This window comes from Lepisosteus oculatus, chromosome 9 (genome assembly GCF_040954835.1).
Source record: "Lepisosteus oculatus isolate fLepOcu1 chromosome 9, fLepOcu1.hap2, whole genome shotgun sequence".
Classification (NCBI taxonomy): domain Eukaryota; kingdom Metazoa; phylum Chordata; class Actinopteri; order Semionotiformes; family Lepisosteidae; genus Lepisosteus; species Lepisosteus oculatus.
Window position 1 is genome coordinate 14,932,821 of NC_090704.1, and position 15,972 is coordinate 14,948,792.

At 37.7% G+C, this 15,972-nt stretch overlaps 1 protein-coding gene across 1 annotated transcript; it reads left to right on the forward strand.

Moving 5' to 3' along the window:
• The first annotated feature begins 4,029 nt into the window (after positions 1-4,029).
• gpx7 (glutathione peroxidase 7) lies at positions 4,030-9,145 on the forward strand. The gene is made up of 3 exons (XM_015355450.2): positions 4,030-4,264; positions 7,264-7,525; positions 8,516-9,145. The coding sequence occupies exons 1-3, from the start codon at positions 4,133-4,135 to the stop codon at positions 8,677-8,679; spliced, it is 558 nt and encodes a 185-aa protein (XP_015210936.1). The 5' UTR covers positions 4,030-4,132; the 3' UTR covers positions 8,680-9,145.
• The last annotated feature ends 6,827 nt before the right edge of the window (positions 9,146-15,972 follow it).

Consider the following 15,972-nt stretch of genomic DNA (forward strand, 5'->3'; position numbering starts at 1 on the left):
CTGCAACATAACAACGCGCGCCCCCACACTGCCAGGGCTCCAATAGTGAGTGCATTGAGATGCCTTGATCTGAACGATTCCACGTGTTTTACCGTTTGGATTTTCAATCGATGGATTTTCACGCTTGGACCGATGAAGGAAGTTCTTCGAGGTCAGTCCTAAGTAGTCACAGTAGCTACGAGAGAGCTACTCTTGGACCAGCCCATCACCATCCACAGCTGTGTCAAAGGTTTATGATGTGCAAGATGAATATCTGGATCGAATACCCCCCCCCCGCCCATGAAGCAATTTGAAATTCACAAATCTACTTTACTAATCGATTTAAGGACCTTATAAAAAATGATCTCATCGAGCACATACCCATTTGAGTTGAAATCCTAGAATTAATCCGTATTTTCATTTTAAACATTTTTTTTCCCCAAAACTGAATGAAAGATTCTTCTTTAGTTGATATCTCCTTGTTGTGAATAAAAACGTGTAAGTCATCTCCGGATATTTATCTGAATGCACAAGCGGTATGTTTATAGCAAAGCAAACGCCATTATCTAATCGAATTAACTGAACACTGAAATCTTATAACGAAGGTGCTTACATTTGAATAATCTTTGAATAAAATGTCTGTCGATCTCTCAATTTAGTATTGTGACAACCATAATTAATCAATTTTTTTATTCACTTGATGTGAACACCTGCAATAATCTGAGTTCTTGATTTGACTTAAATGTCCTAATGTAACTAACTAAATAGGTTCTCTAAACTTTGAATTTGGACTTTTATTGCCTGGCGAGACTGCGAAGCTCCCACTATATCACTGCAGCCATTTACAGTTAGACGGCACTCTGGTGATATTGGTGTTGAGTTTTACTGAATAAATACTTGCCCCTATGAGTTTATGATCTCTACAGGAGATCTAAGAAATGGTGGCACCGGTTATTGTTTGCAATGATAGAAAATGCACTTGATAATTCATTCAGAATTTACTCTGAAATCTGTGGTAAAACACCATTTCTGTCATTCAAAAGAAGAGTAATAATAATATAACAATTCCTTACACTTATATAGCACTTTTCTGGACACTGCGCTCAAAGTGCTTTACAGAAAATGGGGACTCCCCTCCATCACCACCAATGTGCAGCCCCACATGGATGATGCAACAGCAACAGGCCATGAGTAGTAGAGGCCAATGGAAAATTTGGCCAGAGCACTATGGCAACACCCCTACTTTTTTTTAGAAACTTTTTAATGACCATAGAGAGTTTGAACCTCCATTTTACATCTTATCCAATGGACAACACCTTTTTTATAGTATAGTGCCTCCACCTCTGTAACAGGGGCTAGTCCAGGCTCCCACGAAGTGTAGTTCAGGACCCTATGTAGACGGTATAAACCCGAACTAATTTGAGAAGGACAACGGGGAGGAGAAGACGAGGATCAGGATGGGTTGACAGACGGGTGGGCGTGACGATGGTGATCTAGTGCTCGGGGGCCGGATAAAGGCAAACGAGTCCAAGGAGTCCAAGTGTGAAATCCGGGGAGCAGTCCAAAGTCTAAAACCAGGTGATCCATCCAAGACGAGACAAAACATGTTAAGATCCGGAACAGGGACAGGGAATAAAAATAGGATAAGGAGGCCAGGCGCTCTGAGCCCCGGACCCAGATGGTCAGGACACCGTGGTGAGCCTATGCTGTCGGGTCTCTCCTTGACCCGCTTGTAGGCGGGCTTCTGGGCGTCCCTCTTCCAATGCTGAGCCAGGAATAGTGGGAGCGCCAAGCTTAAATACAAAGACAGAACAGGGGGCAGGTGCATGTAATCAACTAAAATACAAGAGAGCCAGAGCACCCTTAAGAGGAGGGATTACAATCATGACACCCACACAGACTGCAGGGTGAGCACTCCTATTGGCCTCACTAACATTACTTCCAGCAGCAGTCTTAGCTCCCATTCAGGTACTGAACAGGCTCACACCTACTGAGCTTCAGTGGGTTACCAGTAGTGATTTGTAGGATGATATGGCTGTTGGCTTAAAGATTGGTCTAGAGTGACTTGAGGACTAAAACAGTGTAGATCACTTGTTAAAATACAGTGTCAACCAAAACAAGCCTTGTGTCTGTTTGCAGTCAGTCCACCTGCAAAGAGGAGGAAGGGAAGATTTTCAGTGAGCAATAATATAAGACTGCAGAATCTGGACACTGGTGTCTCTGCAGCCAGAGGGCGCTCCTACTCTGTCCTGTCCCTAGTTTCCTGCTTTGCTGTCCTTCCGGTTTCCCTCTTTCCTTGGGCTATATATTTCCAGGTCACTTATTCTGCCTCGCTTGGCATTGACGTTCGGATGTCCTGAGACCCGCCTAGCACCAGGTCGCTGCTCCGTCCGTGGGCTGAGGGCATAGGTTTCTATACGGCACTCGAGAACTCTTTGCACTAACGAGCCCGGGCTAACTCCCCGTTCCGCCGCCTCGCATTGGGTCTCTTTCGCTCTCCTGCCTCTCCACGGTTTGTCCCTTCCGACATCCATGACAACTGGCCAGGTGTGAATTGGGCAGTTTGTTTCAAAGTGCAAAGTTTTCCTTTGCGTGAATGAAAATGCTTTTGTGAGTTTCACTCCACATAAATGATTTTTCCCCTTGATCTCTTGAACCACTGTAGTTGAATTATTCTAATTATTGTATTCATTATTCTATGAATTTTTCATCAACCTTAAAAAGCATATAAAACTGGTAATTTTTCAAATCTAGAAAACTGATATTCAGTATAAAACAATCATTTGAAAACCTAATAATGTTAGAATATTTAACAAGAGTACATTCAACATCGAGTAGGTGCAGTATGTGAGTCAGCATGCTTAGGCTACAAAGGGACAAGTAAAGGCACATTCCATGCCGAAGGGTAAAGAAAAGAAACTTTTAGGCTGTGGAGCCTTCTTCAGGTGACAGGGACAGTAGCAAAGTACAGTAGGAGATAAATAAGGCACAGGGCAGAAGACAGAGTAGGTAGCAATGGGCAGGGACCACTGAGGAAATGGGAATATACAGGTGAGAATGGGTGTCCCAACTCTGGGAGCGTTCCTAACCACGTGGGTTTGGATATTCTTTCTCTTTTTGGACTGAATTCGGGTTTTGAGTTATTTGTCGATCTACGGTAACATTAATAGTGTTCAAATGGCAGAGGAGTCTGGAAAAGGGTGGACTGAAAATGAATGCAGAAAAATCTGAAATAATGGTAATGGAGAAAAGAGGAGATACTATGACCAATGTTGAGGAGACAAATGGAGGAAAACTGAAACAAGTTGATGACTTTAAATACCTTGGATCAAAACTGGTAAAGGGAGGAGAAACACTGGAGGCAGTAAAACAAAGAGTGAAAGCTGGATGGAACAAGTGGAGAGAAATAACTGGAATAATCTGTGACAGGAAAATTCCCAGAAAGTTAAAGTGCAAAATGTACAAGACTATGATTAGACCTGTACTACTATATGGAGCTGAATGCTTGGCAGTTGGAAAGAGGGAAGAGAACTTGATGAGAAGAACTGAAATGAGGATGTTGAGATGGATTCTGCAGATTTCAATGAAGGATAAGATCAGAAATGAATAAATCCGTAGACGATGTAGGGTGGTGGATGTGGTTGAGAAGATGCGAGAGGCGAGGTTACGGTGGTATGGACATATCATGAGGAGGGACGTTGAGGAAGTAACAAAGAGGGTAATGGAATTTGAGGTGGAAGGTAACAGAGGAAGAGGCAGGCCTAGAAAGAGATGGATAGATTGTGTGAGAAAAGATATGGAGGTATGTGAAGTGAGTGAGGAAGATGTGCTCGACAGAGACAAATGGAGAAGAGCAACCAAAGCAGCTGACCCCAGGACAGTCTGGGACTAAGGCTGTGAAAAAGAAGAAGAAGAGACGGTAACATTAATGAAATTACTAATAACTTCTTCCCTTTTTTAAAACAAAAACCAATATTAAGACCAGAAGGGGTTAACTGTAATTTACGATACGCACGTGCTTTACGGCAATGAGATGTGACGTCGAGAAAACCTCTGTCTGAAATCAGAGTTCTGGGGTTGAATTACTTCAGGATCTATCCAGTAAAAGTATTACGTTTCGCTCACCAGAATTGTTATAGTTACATCTTTCACAATGCTTTTAATCTTGTTTACATTGCTCTTAGTTGTTTCTAGCTTTTTAGAGGCAAAGCAGAAAGATTTTTATACTTTTAAAGTAGTGAACATCAGGGGAAAGTTAGTATCCTTGGAGAAATACAGAGGTTCGGTAAGTGCAATGCAAACGTAGATGCTCAGACGTGTGCGAGAAATAGTGACATGCATCCAACATGGTTATTAGTAGTTTGTTTTGCATGAATACAATTAAATTCTAACATGCATGTTTTGAAAGATGTTGTATGCCATTTCTGTGCTTTGGTCTTTATCTCTTAAAATAAAATACTAACCACAATCTGTCTGGAGTTCTGAGTGCCTGTCGTCTGTATACGTGGCAAGTAGTCTGTCTGCAAAACCCAAATTTTGACACGCATACGCGACAGTTTGCATGGCAAATATAAAGTAGAGGGTTAAAGTTTTTATGGTGTGGTAATTCAAGGAACATACCTTTTACTAGATACCTAGTAATAAAATGTGCGATTTACCAGAATTACATTTTTAATTTATATCGTAACAGCGCTTGTTGTGCTTTTATTACCAAAAGACTAGTTTTGTTATAAATCGTCGTCTTTTATACATTTTGTATAATCGGCCTTGTAGAATGTAGACCTTTAATTTATTGTATTACTGCAGAGTTATGGGATCTTCATCAGTTAAATGCTTATTATTCAATTTTCTTGTGTTACTTTTGGATTATGTGTAATAAACTTGCACATATAGGCATGATGCTTCATCTTAAATTAACTATCTAATGCACACTTCTGTTATTCTAATAAAATCACTTAATAAGTGAATGCCTTAATTTACTAACTTTTAAGTAATTTGAGTAGTATATATAAAGTCATAAGTGTCTAACCATATTAGGAGATACAAAAATGTATTTAAGGGTAACAGCACTCCATGTAGCTTGTGTACTATGGCATTTAAATCTTTAAATAGAATCAGAAATAGAATGAAATACTTGTATCACCAGGGGGAGCCATTGATTCACATTTGAATCACCGTAGTCCGTGTACTGAGATTAAATCCTCCAGAATGGAGCTCATAAATAACAACAATAACTGTTGAGAAATATGAGATACACTAGTTAATACAATTACACCACACTAAAAACTAATAAAAAATGTAATGATTCTAATATAGTTCAGGTGGGTAGCTGCGTCAGCATGCGTAGGCTGCAAAGAAACAAAAAAAGATTTATTCCATGCTGAAAAGAGAAGAAAGAAAACACAACATTTCGGCTGTTGAGTCTTCTTCGGGTGTGAGGGTGATTGTAATATATATGGCTTTGTATAAAGAAAGTCTTATCTACCAGCTGCTGAAATTTACGTAATACAGAATTTAGCAGATCACTTGTGTTCGCTGATGGTTCTTACTTGCTTTTATACAACCAGGTGAGCTAAAGAAATGCAGGTAAACTATTTTGCTTTAGGGAACAACGGAGGTGACCATAGCAGGAACAAAGACCAAGATCTTGCAGTCATGAGATCAGTGATTTAATCATAACTTCATACATTCCCTAATACAACTGTTTAGATGGGTAAAAAAAGTGGATCTCCTGGAAAAACAGCAGGGATAGTCCTGTAACTGGTGAATCACACCTCTGTGACAATTAAAGCAGGCCTTTTTTTAAGGGTAGACATCACATTTGAAGTGAATAAGTGACCATACCTTTTTAATGACCAGATATTTTAGTATAATTCTGCAGAACATAAGTGTTTAATACTGTAGATGGTTTAAGGTTTTATCACATGCAGTTCCATATTAAAATACTTTCTTTAAAGTCGTATTTAGGTAACAGTGTCAATGCTTTTGTCATTGGCTGTGAGTGAAGAAAAAATACATTGAGCTATCATCATCAGTTTTCCAAAGGTAAATAGGAATGTAAGGCAGAATGCCTGGATCACCTATCCCCACTCTACTGTACATTGAAAGGGACATCTCCCATTAAGCCAAGACTAGCCACACTGCCTTCTGTCTGCTGTAGACTAGTTCTGCCTTTGAGGTAGTATTAAAACATTAGAGACAGTAACTTCTGAATATATGGAGTACTTTCCAAAAATTCCAGCCCAGCCCCTTAAAGTCACAAAATTATGCATCTGCATTTTTTTTAAAAACGTGAGTTCTTTGTACAAAACCTGAATGCTTATACAGAAGCATTCAACAAAAGTCATTTGTCAAGAAAAACTAAAGAAACAAAAAAACAAGACTCAACTTTTGGTAAAAGCATCTTCAGTAATAGTTAGAACTGCAAATGTTTCTGGGTAGGTACTAACTTTGCACACCGGCATGGTGCAATTTTTACCTGTTCTTTTTGGCAGATTGGCCCAAATTCTCTCTCAGCCAAAGTAAAAAAGGTGCATTTTTGACTAGTTTAAGGTCTGAAGCAGATCATTTGCCGATACTTTGCTCTATTTATGTTATCAGCATTCTCGAGACGCTTCCCAGTTCTAGTTGAGGAGAAGCCGAACTATAACATACTGCTACCACCACCATGCTCGACTGTAGGGATGGTTTAGACTGAATGATGCAGCATGCAGGGTTTGTGTAGACTAAAAATGATCTATTTATCATGCTCAAAGAGATATTAGGGTCTTTGAAATTCTTTATACCATTTTGCCTAAACAATATACAACTTTATCCCTGAGTTATTTTGATGGCGTCTTGGCCTTCATGGTTGAATCTTTGCTTGAAATTGACTGCCTAACCATATTTTACACAGACAGAAGCCACTCAGCTAATAAGGTATTTTTATGTCCCTAAATTAATTTAGGTTTGTGATTGGATTTTCCATTTTTCTTTCATATTATCTTTTGTTTTTTCTTTGAATGTGTGGAGTGGGTTATATGTATAACAAAAATTGTTTATTCAAAGTATCACGACTGTAAGTTAAATGCAACACAATGTGAAAACCGTCCAAGGGCATTTCTTGGCATTTTTAACCCTAACATAATAGAACAATTTTCACAACTGATACCCTTGGTAAAGGCAAAGGAAAGAACAACAGCCTCCTGTTATGGTTTGTACCCCCCTCCCCCCTGCTCCCCCCTCTCTCAGCTCTCAAACCAAAATGGCTGCCTTCTCTGCTTTTGTGTGCACGTGTGGGAGCAGGTGTCCCTGGTGGTGAACGTGGCCAGTGAGTGTGGCTTCACGGACGAGCACTACAAGGAGCTGCAGGAGCTGCAGAGGAATTACGGGCCCTACCACTTCAATGTGCTGGCCTTCCCCTGCAACCAGTTTGGCCAGCAGGAGCCTGGCAGCGACAAGGAGATCGAGAGCTTTGCCCGCAGGGTCTACAGTGTCTCCTTCCCCATGTTCAGTAAGATTGCTGTGGTTGGGACTGGGGCCAATAACATTTACAAGTACCTGGCAGGTGAGTGAAGGGAAAAGTACACCCTTTGGCACAGCCAACTTTCTTTTATGTGTGTGATCTGATGTCCTAACACTAGGATCTTAGAGGCCATTTCTTTGTGCTAAGGTTTTTTTTTATCCTACTGACAACATCTGAAAGAAAACCACCTCCAAGGAGCTTTGGTAAAAAAATCTGCAATTGTATAAAAGACATTACCTTATCACGCAAAGATATTTGCAGGAATGTCTTTGACAGATTCAATAACATTAACCTCAGAGAGCCTGGTGGAAAATGAATAGACATGTACAGTTCCCACATTATTCACTTTTTATCCTGTTTTCCCAGATATTTTGTTAGTTTTGCCTTTTCTTTATTGTTAAGTAATATTATATCTCTCAGTTATCAATCTGGGCACTACGACGGCAGGCGGAGCGATGCATCGGTTGGAGTATTTCTCGGTCGCAGTTAATTGCAACGTCAGCTCAAAGATTTGGTTCAAACCACCAAATGGAGACTGGTGTGCCGACAAGCAGACCCTGCTGATGCAGGATTGATGCTAGGAAAGAGAGAGAGAGTTATCAATCTGGGATATAACAGACCATTACCCCCAAGGGCCAAAATGCAAAAACATATCTGAATGAAGCCATTTTACAACCACTCGGTTTTGTAATGTTTTAGAAATAAACCTTTATTTATATCTAAATTAATTAATGAATATATTTATTTACATCTGTTCACTTGCTTTAAAACTTGTGTACAATTGGTAAGATTAATAGGCAAAAAATCAAGATTTTGCTTTTAGAGTCTTTTATCCACTTAAATTAACTTAAATTTCAACTTTCAGAAATGTTTATCTTTTTTGTATTAGTAAATAGTTAATAAGTAGTTAATTACTAAATAAATTAGCCATTCATTAAAAGTACTGTATGATTATATACTGCTTCAGTGTTGCCTGAACGATCTTATTTCTGTTTTATTCCTGCAAGTGACAATTCCTTTATTCTTTATCAGAGTCTTCAGGAAAGGAGCCAGACTGGAATTTCTGGAAGTACCTGGTGGACACCAATGGGAAAGTTGTGAACTCATGGGGGCCCAGTGTGTCCATTAGAGAAATCAGGCCATACATCTCTGACCTTGTGCGGCAGATCATCCTGAAGAAAAAAGATGAACTTTAGAAGTAATCTAAGATAACTATCATTTAGCCAAACTCTACTAGAACAACACCCTATCCCAGCACACAACAATGGTACAAACACACAAACTAAAACCTACACAAACTTTTAAGTGGCATTCACTGTTCTTTCATGAACAGTATTCAGCCTCATACCATTTGAAATTGATCCAAGAGAACATTTCTTCTTTGAAGCACCTGGTGAAATGTGGAACTAGATTTTGAGATAGTACACAGACATCCCACCCTTTTGATTGAATGATGCCCGCAAATTATTTTTTCATTTTTTGCAATTCAAGACACTGGAGTTATATTATGGTGCTTTTATGGTTTAGACTTATGTTCTCATTCTTTACAGTTTACTGGACTGAGAAAAGTTAAAACTGAGCATTTGTTTGACACGTGCACAGCTTCACATTTTGGTTTTTCTTGGTACGTATGTGTGGACCAATAAACCTTTTTTATATAAATTTAGTAGCCTCCTTTTTAAAAAAAAATACATTGAACCTGCTGGAAGTCAACATCAGAGTACGGAAGTACAGAAAATGCTAATATCAATCAATTAGAGAGAAATGACCTCAGAAGCATTTTCATAAAATAAGCAATGTTTTAAATTAGGATTAAGTTGCATGTGTGATTTCAACATAGTCATGCAAGCATCCCACAGCGTCTAAAATATTGAGGAAAGCCATTAGATGATGTCAATAGACACAATAGATGAAAAGCCTGCTTTAGTGCCCCAAAATGAGCCTTTACTAGTCTATGATGAAAATATCTAAAGTCCAAAGATAAAACGTATCCTCCTTATCTGATTTACATATTTAACATATCTGTGTGATCTAAATTAGTACATGACTCATTGCCAATTCACAACTATATGCTGCTATCGCTAACAATATAAGGCATAGGAGCTTGTCAACACCAGTGTTCAAGGCAGAATATTGCCAAGTACTGTTTTATATGAAGGGTTTCTGCTGGTACTTCCTCAGTCTATTTGCTTTTTAATCCGCTTCAATTTGGTTTATTTTTATTTGGATAAACAAGCATGTCACACAACACCTACTTTAGACATGCAGGAAAATTCAGATTATACATACATTGAAAGACTAATAAATACTCTAAAATACGTAGTGCTTTGGGAATATTCTGCTAAAAAGGTTTATAAAACATTAAAAACAAAATTAGCTATGGGGATAGATGTTTAAATTGCCATTTTAACCCTGTGCCTCTAGGGGTCAGTATAGGCAGTGGGGTTCAAACTGGCCAGCCATTTAACCATTTTCAAAAAGCAACTTAATACAATAATATTGATGATTAAATAAAACAGGATCAGGGTGAGTTGGGGCATAATCCTGTAGAGAATAGGTACAAGGCAGGATAATGCGCTCTGGATGGGATACTGGTCCATTGCAGGACAAACTCATGAGAGACGATTTAGAAATGCCAGTTCCCAGCATGTCTTTGGACTGCAGGAGGAAATTGAAGTACTCGGAGCTCACCCATAAGGCCACAGAGAGAACATGCAAATGCTACAAGAAGGCTGGAATCGACCCCACTGTGCATCCAATCTAATCAATAGACACCTAATTCCATTGAACCGTCTGACTAGAAAATACCACCTTAATTATGAGGAATGATTTCAGCCGTGGACAGAAAGGTTCTATGTATTCCACAGACTCTGTACTTTATGTGTGATTATCTCCTTGTCTGCTAGCTCAGAATCAAGTGTTGCTGGATTTTTTTTTCACTGAAAATAGCTCTGAACCCACAACTGAAAGGTCTGTTCATTTGTTTTTTGTCTCAGCACTGTCATTATCGGTTATATTATTCTCCTGCGCCTCGCCTTGATGTTCATTAAAAATCAGGATGCAATATGCAAAAGAAATGACAGTGGAATTTCTTTCAAGGAATTTAGTTGAAATGCCAAGAAGAGCTATTTCATTAAGTCTGAATTAGTGTTTCTACCCAAAACACTATAATGGTCGATACCTGAAACCAGACCAGATTACCCAAACGACAATGTTGAAGAGCAAAAGCTATTTATTGTGTGCATGCATTTTATTCAAATACAAGTGACATGGGCATATTGTAACCTTGTTTATTTTGACATCATGTTCATAATTCCATACATCTAATCTTGGTCCTGGTGGGTTGGAGTGCTTACAGGTTTTAAGTACAGCTAAAAGCATGACCACTCCAGGACTCGCTGGTAGGTGGGCTTCCAGGCTTCCATCTTCCAAAGCTGAGCCCAGAATGGTAGGAGCATCTAGCTTTTATAAGGAAGGGCTGGAACAGGAGGCAGGTGCAAAAAATGAACAGAAACAAGAAAGAGCCAGAGCGCCCTTAAGAGGACGGACTTACGATCGTGACATTTACCTGCTTCTCCCAGGCCTTCAGGTACTGGTGCTTGAAAGAGATCTAGAAAACCTGCAGTGACACCGGCGCCCCAGGACCAGGACTGGGGTCTCCTGATCGAAACATGGGTTGTATAAAATCTATCAAGCAGTTGCATTTTTTAATTTAATGAATTACTGTATTGTGTACAGGTATTGGTGCTAGTAAAAGGGAAAAAATGATCTGCTAGCAACAGCTTGTTGCTTTTTTTGCTGACCAATTTTCAAAATTGTTTTAAGAAGGAAATGACTGTATTTAACAAGCAAGAAAAAAAAATAAGAGGAGATCATTTTCTAAAAATTATTTTCTAAAAATGTACCCATAGAGAGAAGGACCATCTTTAACCAACGTATCTTTTACTCAGGAAACCCAAGTTCCCTAAAAACAGAATAGCACGCTCTCTCTAGCAAGGTTCAAATACTTAGCTTCAATCAGGATTTGCTTGGATGATCATGAAGTAGGGGCTCTCGCCTGGCATAAGCTTCAAATTCCAACTCCTCCTGACTCTCTTGTGGTCTGATCTCCTTTCTCCACTTTTGCTCTCTTGTCCTTTTTTCTCCTAAATTTGATCTTATATGATGTGTTTCTGGACTGCTCATTGCCAATCATTTACCCACAACTTAATTAACTTGGTAAACTTTCCAATTGTTTTTGTTCAGGGGATCTCCTACAGTACACCTCAGCAAATATCCTCTCTGCCTTAAAGCTGGTAATATTCACACTGCCAGGTGTTACAAATGTTATCTTAACTCTTAGAAACACTTCCTAGTCACCTACAGCTGTTACATAACATAACATTAGTCCAAATTCTATGATTTTAACTGTAACTATGTCATCTTGTCATCTTATTGCTACATTTGAATATTTTGTATTGTATCCCAGCAATTATTGCAACATGCACTCTGTGAAGACGTTTACAGAAGTATTCACTCTCCTGCACCAATTTCACATTTTGTTGCCACCTGAGTTTCACAGGACAATCAATTCAGACTCTGCACATACTGCTCAAAATTGATAAATAAGCAGAATATAGAATATAATTAGGATTGATGTAGAATACAGTTAGGGCTATAATTAGGATCATAATTAGGATATAATTCTCTTAATTAGGATTAAGAGAAAACAATATTGGTATACTTTTTTAGGAGCTCTCATGAAGAATGCCCTCACAGGCTCAGATCAGAAGCCCAGGCTATAAAAAGTAATGTTCAAAACATGTTCCTACACATTGGAAAGGCATTAGACTGATTATTAAAACTTCATAGCAAATAAAGCTTATTTTTCTTCATGCAAAGATCATGCAATTAAATGGTTTGCTAAGAGTGATTAATTCATCATCAGATTTTAATACTGAGAAGGAATCAATTGCTTAATAATACTTCTGAGCCTAAATAACAAATCCATGTAAGCAGTAATTTACATTTATACTCAAATACAGCACCTCCCATAACACTTTGCGACTTGACAATTTTTGCCTTTTAACAATTTCCACCTTTTTAAATACCTTAATAGCCTGATGAGTTATAGCAGCAAAGTCAGAGTGAAAGCAGGTTTTAGCTCAAGAAAACCTTTTCTAAGTATGATATAACAGTACCCCAAGGGCTAAACAAATCATAAATGAATGTGTACATATATAATGAATGCCTACAAGTAATATTCCAGGCTAAAGTGGTTAATGATGTCTGTTGGATGATCCACAAAAAATTAATAATTCTCCCTAAAGTATATAACATTTTTAATACAGTTTTTTTTTCATTTTTTGTGATGCTGAATCTGTCCCAGGTGCCATGGCACCTCATTGACACGAGGAACTAATGTTTCTAATGAACAGCATACAAACAGCATGTTTGACTGATTCATCCTCCTGTTTTGACAGGGTCAGGTGACCTTTACAGCTGATTGCAGCAGTGCGTGATAAGTCATTTTAAAGATGTAGTCTTTGTAGGATTGACCACATTTTCACCAAACCGTGTAACCAAGGCTCACAAACTCAATTCTTACAGGCCTTGTATTGTCTGATTTTTGTTTAGTCTGAGACATTATAGTTGATGCCTGGTCAACTATGGTGAGCTCTGAGCTCACCATAGTTGGTCTAATTATTTATCTGTGTCATTGGAATTCTTCTGTAAGGCCTTGAAGCATTTTCTAAAAGTAACTGTACCTTTAAAAAGTGAATAATATCTGAATAATCACTTCTGGAAAGTCTTAAGATATTTCTTAATTTACAGTATGTCTAACTAAAAAAATAATTTATTTTTCTTTCTTTGAGTATTAAGTATGATTAAAGCTGAAACTGAAGACACTATTAGACCTGAATGCGAGACCCTTTCTATAAACCCAATCATTTTGACAGGAATGAAGCAATCTTGTATAGCCATTTCCTACACTGTCCTACAGGTGCCAACTTTTGAGAGTAGAGATGGCAAAGCAAAATATGTTTGAATTTAATATTCTCCCGTCAAGATTTAAATGTTCTGGTGGGTTAGGAAATGTCTAAAATGTTGCCTAGAATATCGGACTAGGACATAATGAAAAGTATTCATTAATTAGATATATCACATGTACAGAATTGCTTTTTGAATATAATCCAATAAGCATAGTTTTGTGTAGACAAAGGCACGACACATAAAAGTTGATGATACAAACTGAAATAGTTCAACACATAGAAACGTTTGGTGTTTACTATCACGTGGGAGGGCTGGCAAGTAATATTCTTTCTCCTATTATTGTACACTTCACAAACGCAACATTCAAACATAACACATACTGTAGGTTCATTCCAATTGTTTCATACAAAAAAGTAAATAGACACTCAAAATACAACATGTGAAAATATAACCTGTACTATATCACTGAACTCTGGAACTGAATATTGAGACAACAAATTTTGAATGTTTATAAAAATAAGGAGTTCTTTCAATAGATATTTGCTCCAGTACAAAATGTGTTCCATTTATTAAACATGATACTTTCAAGTGGAAAAGAAGAGATTATTCTTTTTCTTTGGAATATAGAGCAAAATGCTTTGAAAATCCACCTGTAAATGCCATATATCTACCTTTGGTGATTATTGGCTATCTGAGTGATTTCTCTTTGTGTGACTTCAGTAATCAATTCTGTAAATCTCCTCCAAGTGACATTTACTGTATCGTGGGAATATTAACCAGATCTCTCCAGAGCTCCTAAGATAAGCTCCTCATTTTCTTCTTTCTTTCATTACTAATACTATATAGTTTTGGTAATATTGTTTTTATTTTTTGTAATTGGTGTACAGTATGATGTTTTAGTATTGTAACAATTTTCCCTTTGCTTTTCAATATTTCTTTTTTTAGTGTTTAATGGTTAAGCATACGTATATAATCTAAACCTTAATTGGCAGTCAAAAGTCATCTTTGACCTGATTTTTGTGATTTTATTTCAGATTAAATCAAACCAATTACATTTTAACCAGTCATTGGGGCTGCTTGTTCAGTTTAGGGTTGATATCAGAGATTGAAAATAGGGCTGAAATTTTTATTTTCAATAATCACAGCCCTAGGGTGACTAGTTTATGAAAACTTCCCACTCAACTCGGAAGATTAATCTCTACAGTATTGTCAGATTAAATTGCTGGTAAATAAAACATGCAGACCTCAAGCATACAGGGTCATTATTATTACTCGTACCATCTACTGTATCAATACTAATGCTCTCCTGAAGATAAATGGTGATTTGATGATTAAAGCTGACAGATGAAAACAATTGAAAATAGACAATTGTGCAGAAAGTTTCCACACACTTTAACTTCAGAATGAACGATTAATCTGGATTTCACAAATGAGAAATCTGTTTGTACCACTAAACGTAAAAGTGTAAGCTGTTTTTAAATGCTAGTTGTCTAAACATGCAGAAAGCTTTGCTGGAGTATTAATTGCTTTAGTGCATTTCATAAATCATACTTTTTGTTTCTCCTGAAATCTGTACTGGGTTTTTGATTGATTTAGAAAACACAGCGTGTATCAATTCCATGCATCCATTTTCTGAATAATACAGGGGAAACCAGGGACAGGTGTACACAATGAAACTAAAATACAAAAGGGTTGGCGCGCCCTCTAGAGGAGGGATGATGATCGTGACAAACACCTAGTGTCAATTTTCCTAGAAGCCAAATAATCTGCCAGTATGATTTTGGACTGTGGGAAGAAATCCACGCAGGCATGGGGAGAACATATAAATTCCACACAGATCGCAGCCCTGGCCTGGAACTGAACCCAGTGCGATGAAGCAACAATGCTAACCACTGCACCACATGGCCTTCAAAATGTTGACTAGTACTTTGTAGTTCTTTGAACTATAGTATGTGTAAGCATATCTGAAATTACAAAGTCACAAGAAACGTCTTTTTAATTGGGAATTTTATATATTTTAATAATGACTACATGTGATCTTGTCATATTTATATTGTCATAATAAGGATTAAATTCAAAGGAAAGGATGGATTACCAATTTAAACCTCTGGGACAACTCTTCAATTTACATGCTCTCCACATGAATCAGTAATTGACAGGCTTAGTAGTAACAGTTTTCTCCTGGAAAACCTGGAGATGCATGACTACCGATTACAACGTTGATCTTGTAGTGGTATTGCACAGTATACTTGCTTTATACTGTATCTACTATGTCTCCTGGAGTTCAGAAGGATTGGGTTAATCAGATCAATTTATTCGCCTAGTGAATTAAAAAACACACACTTGATAAATAAATATATACAGTTTATTAGACTAACAGTAAATACATATTTAAAATGTAAGGTATTAGAGGGGTTGGTAAGTTTGTATTTTGTTTTTGTATTCACAATTTCATTGATAATCAGTAAGAATTGTACAATTTATTTATTAATCATGTAAATACACATCCCTAAGTA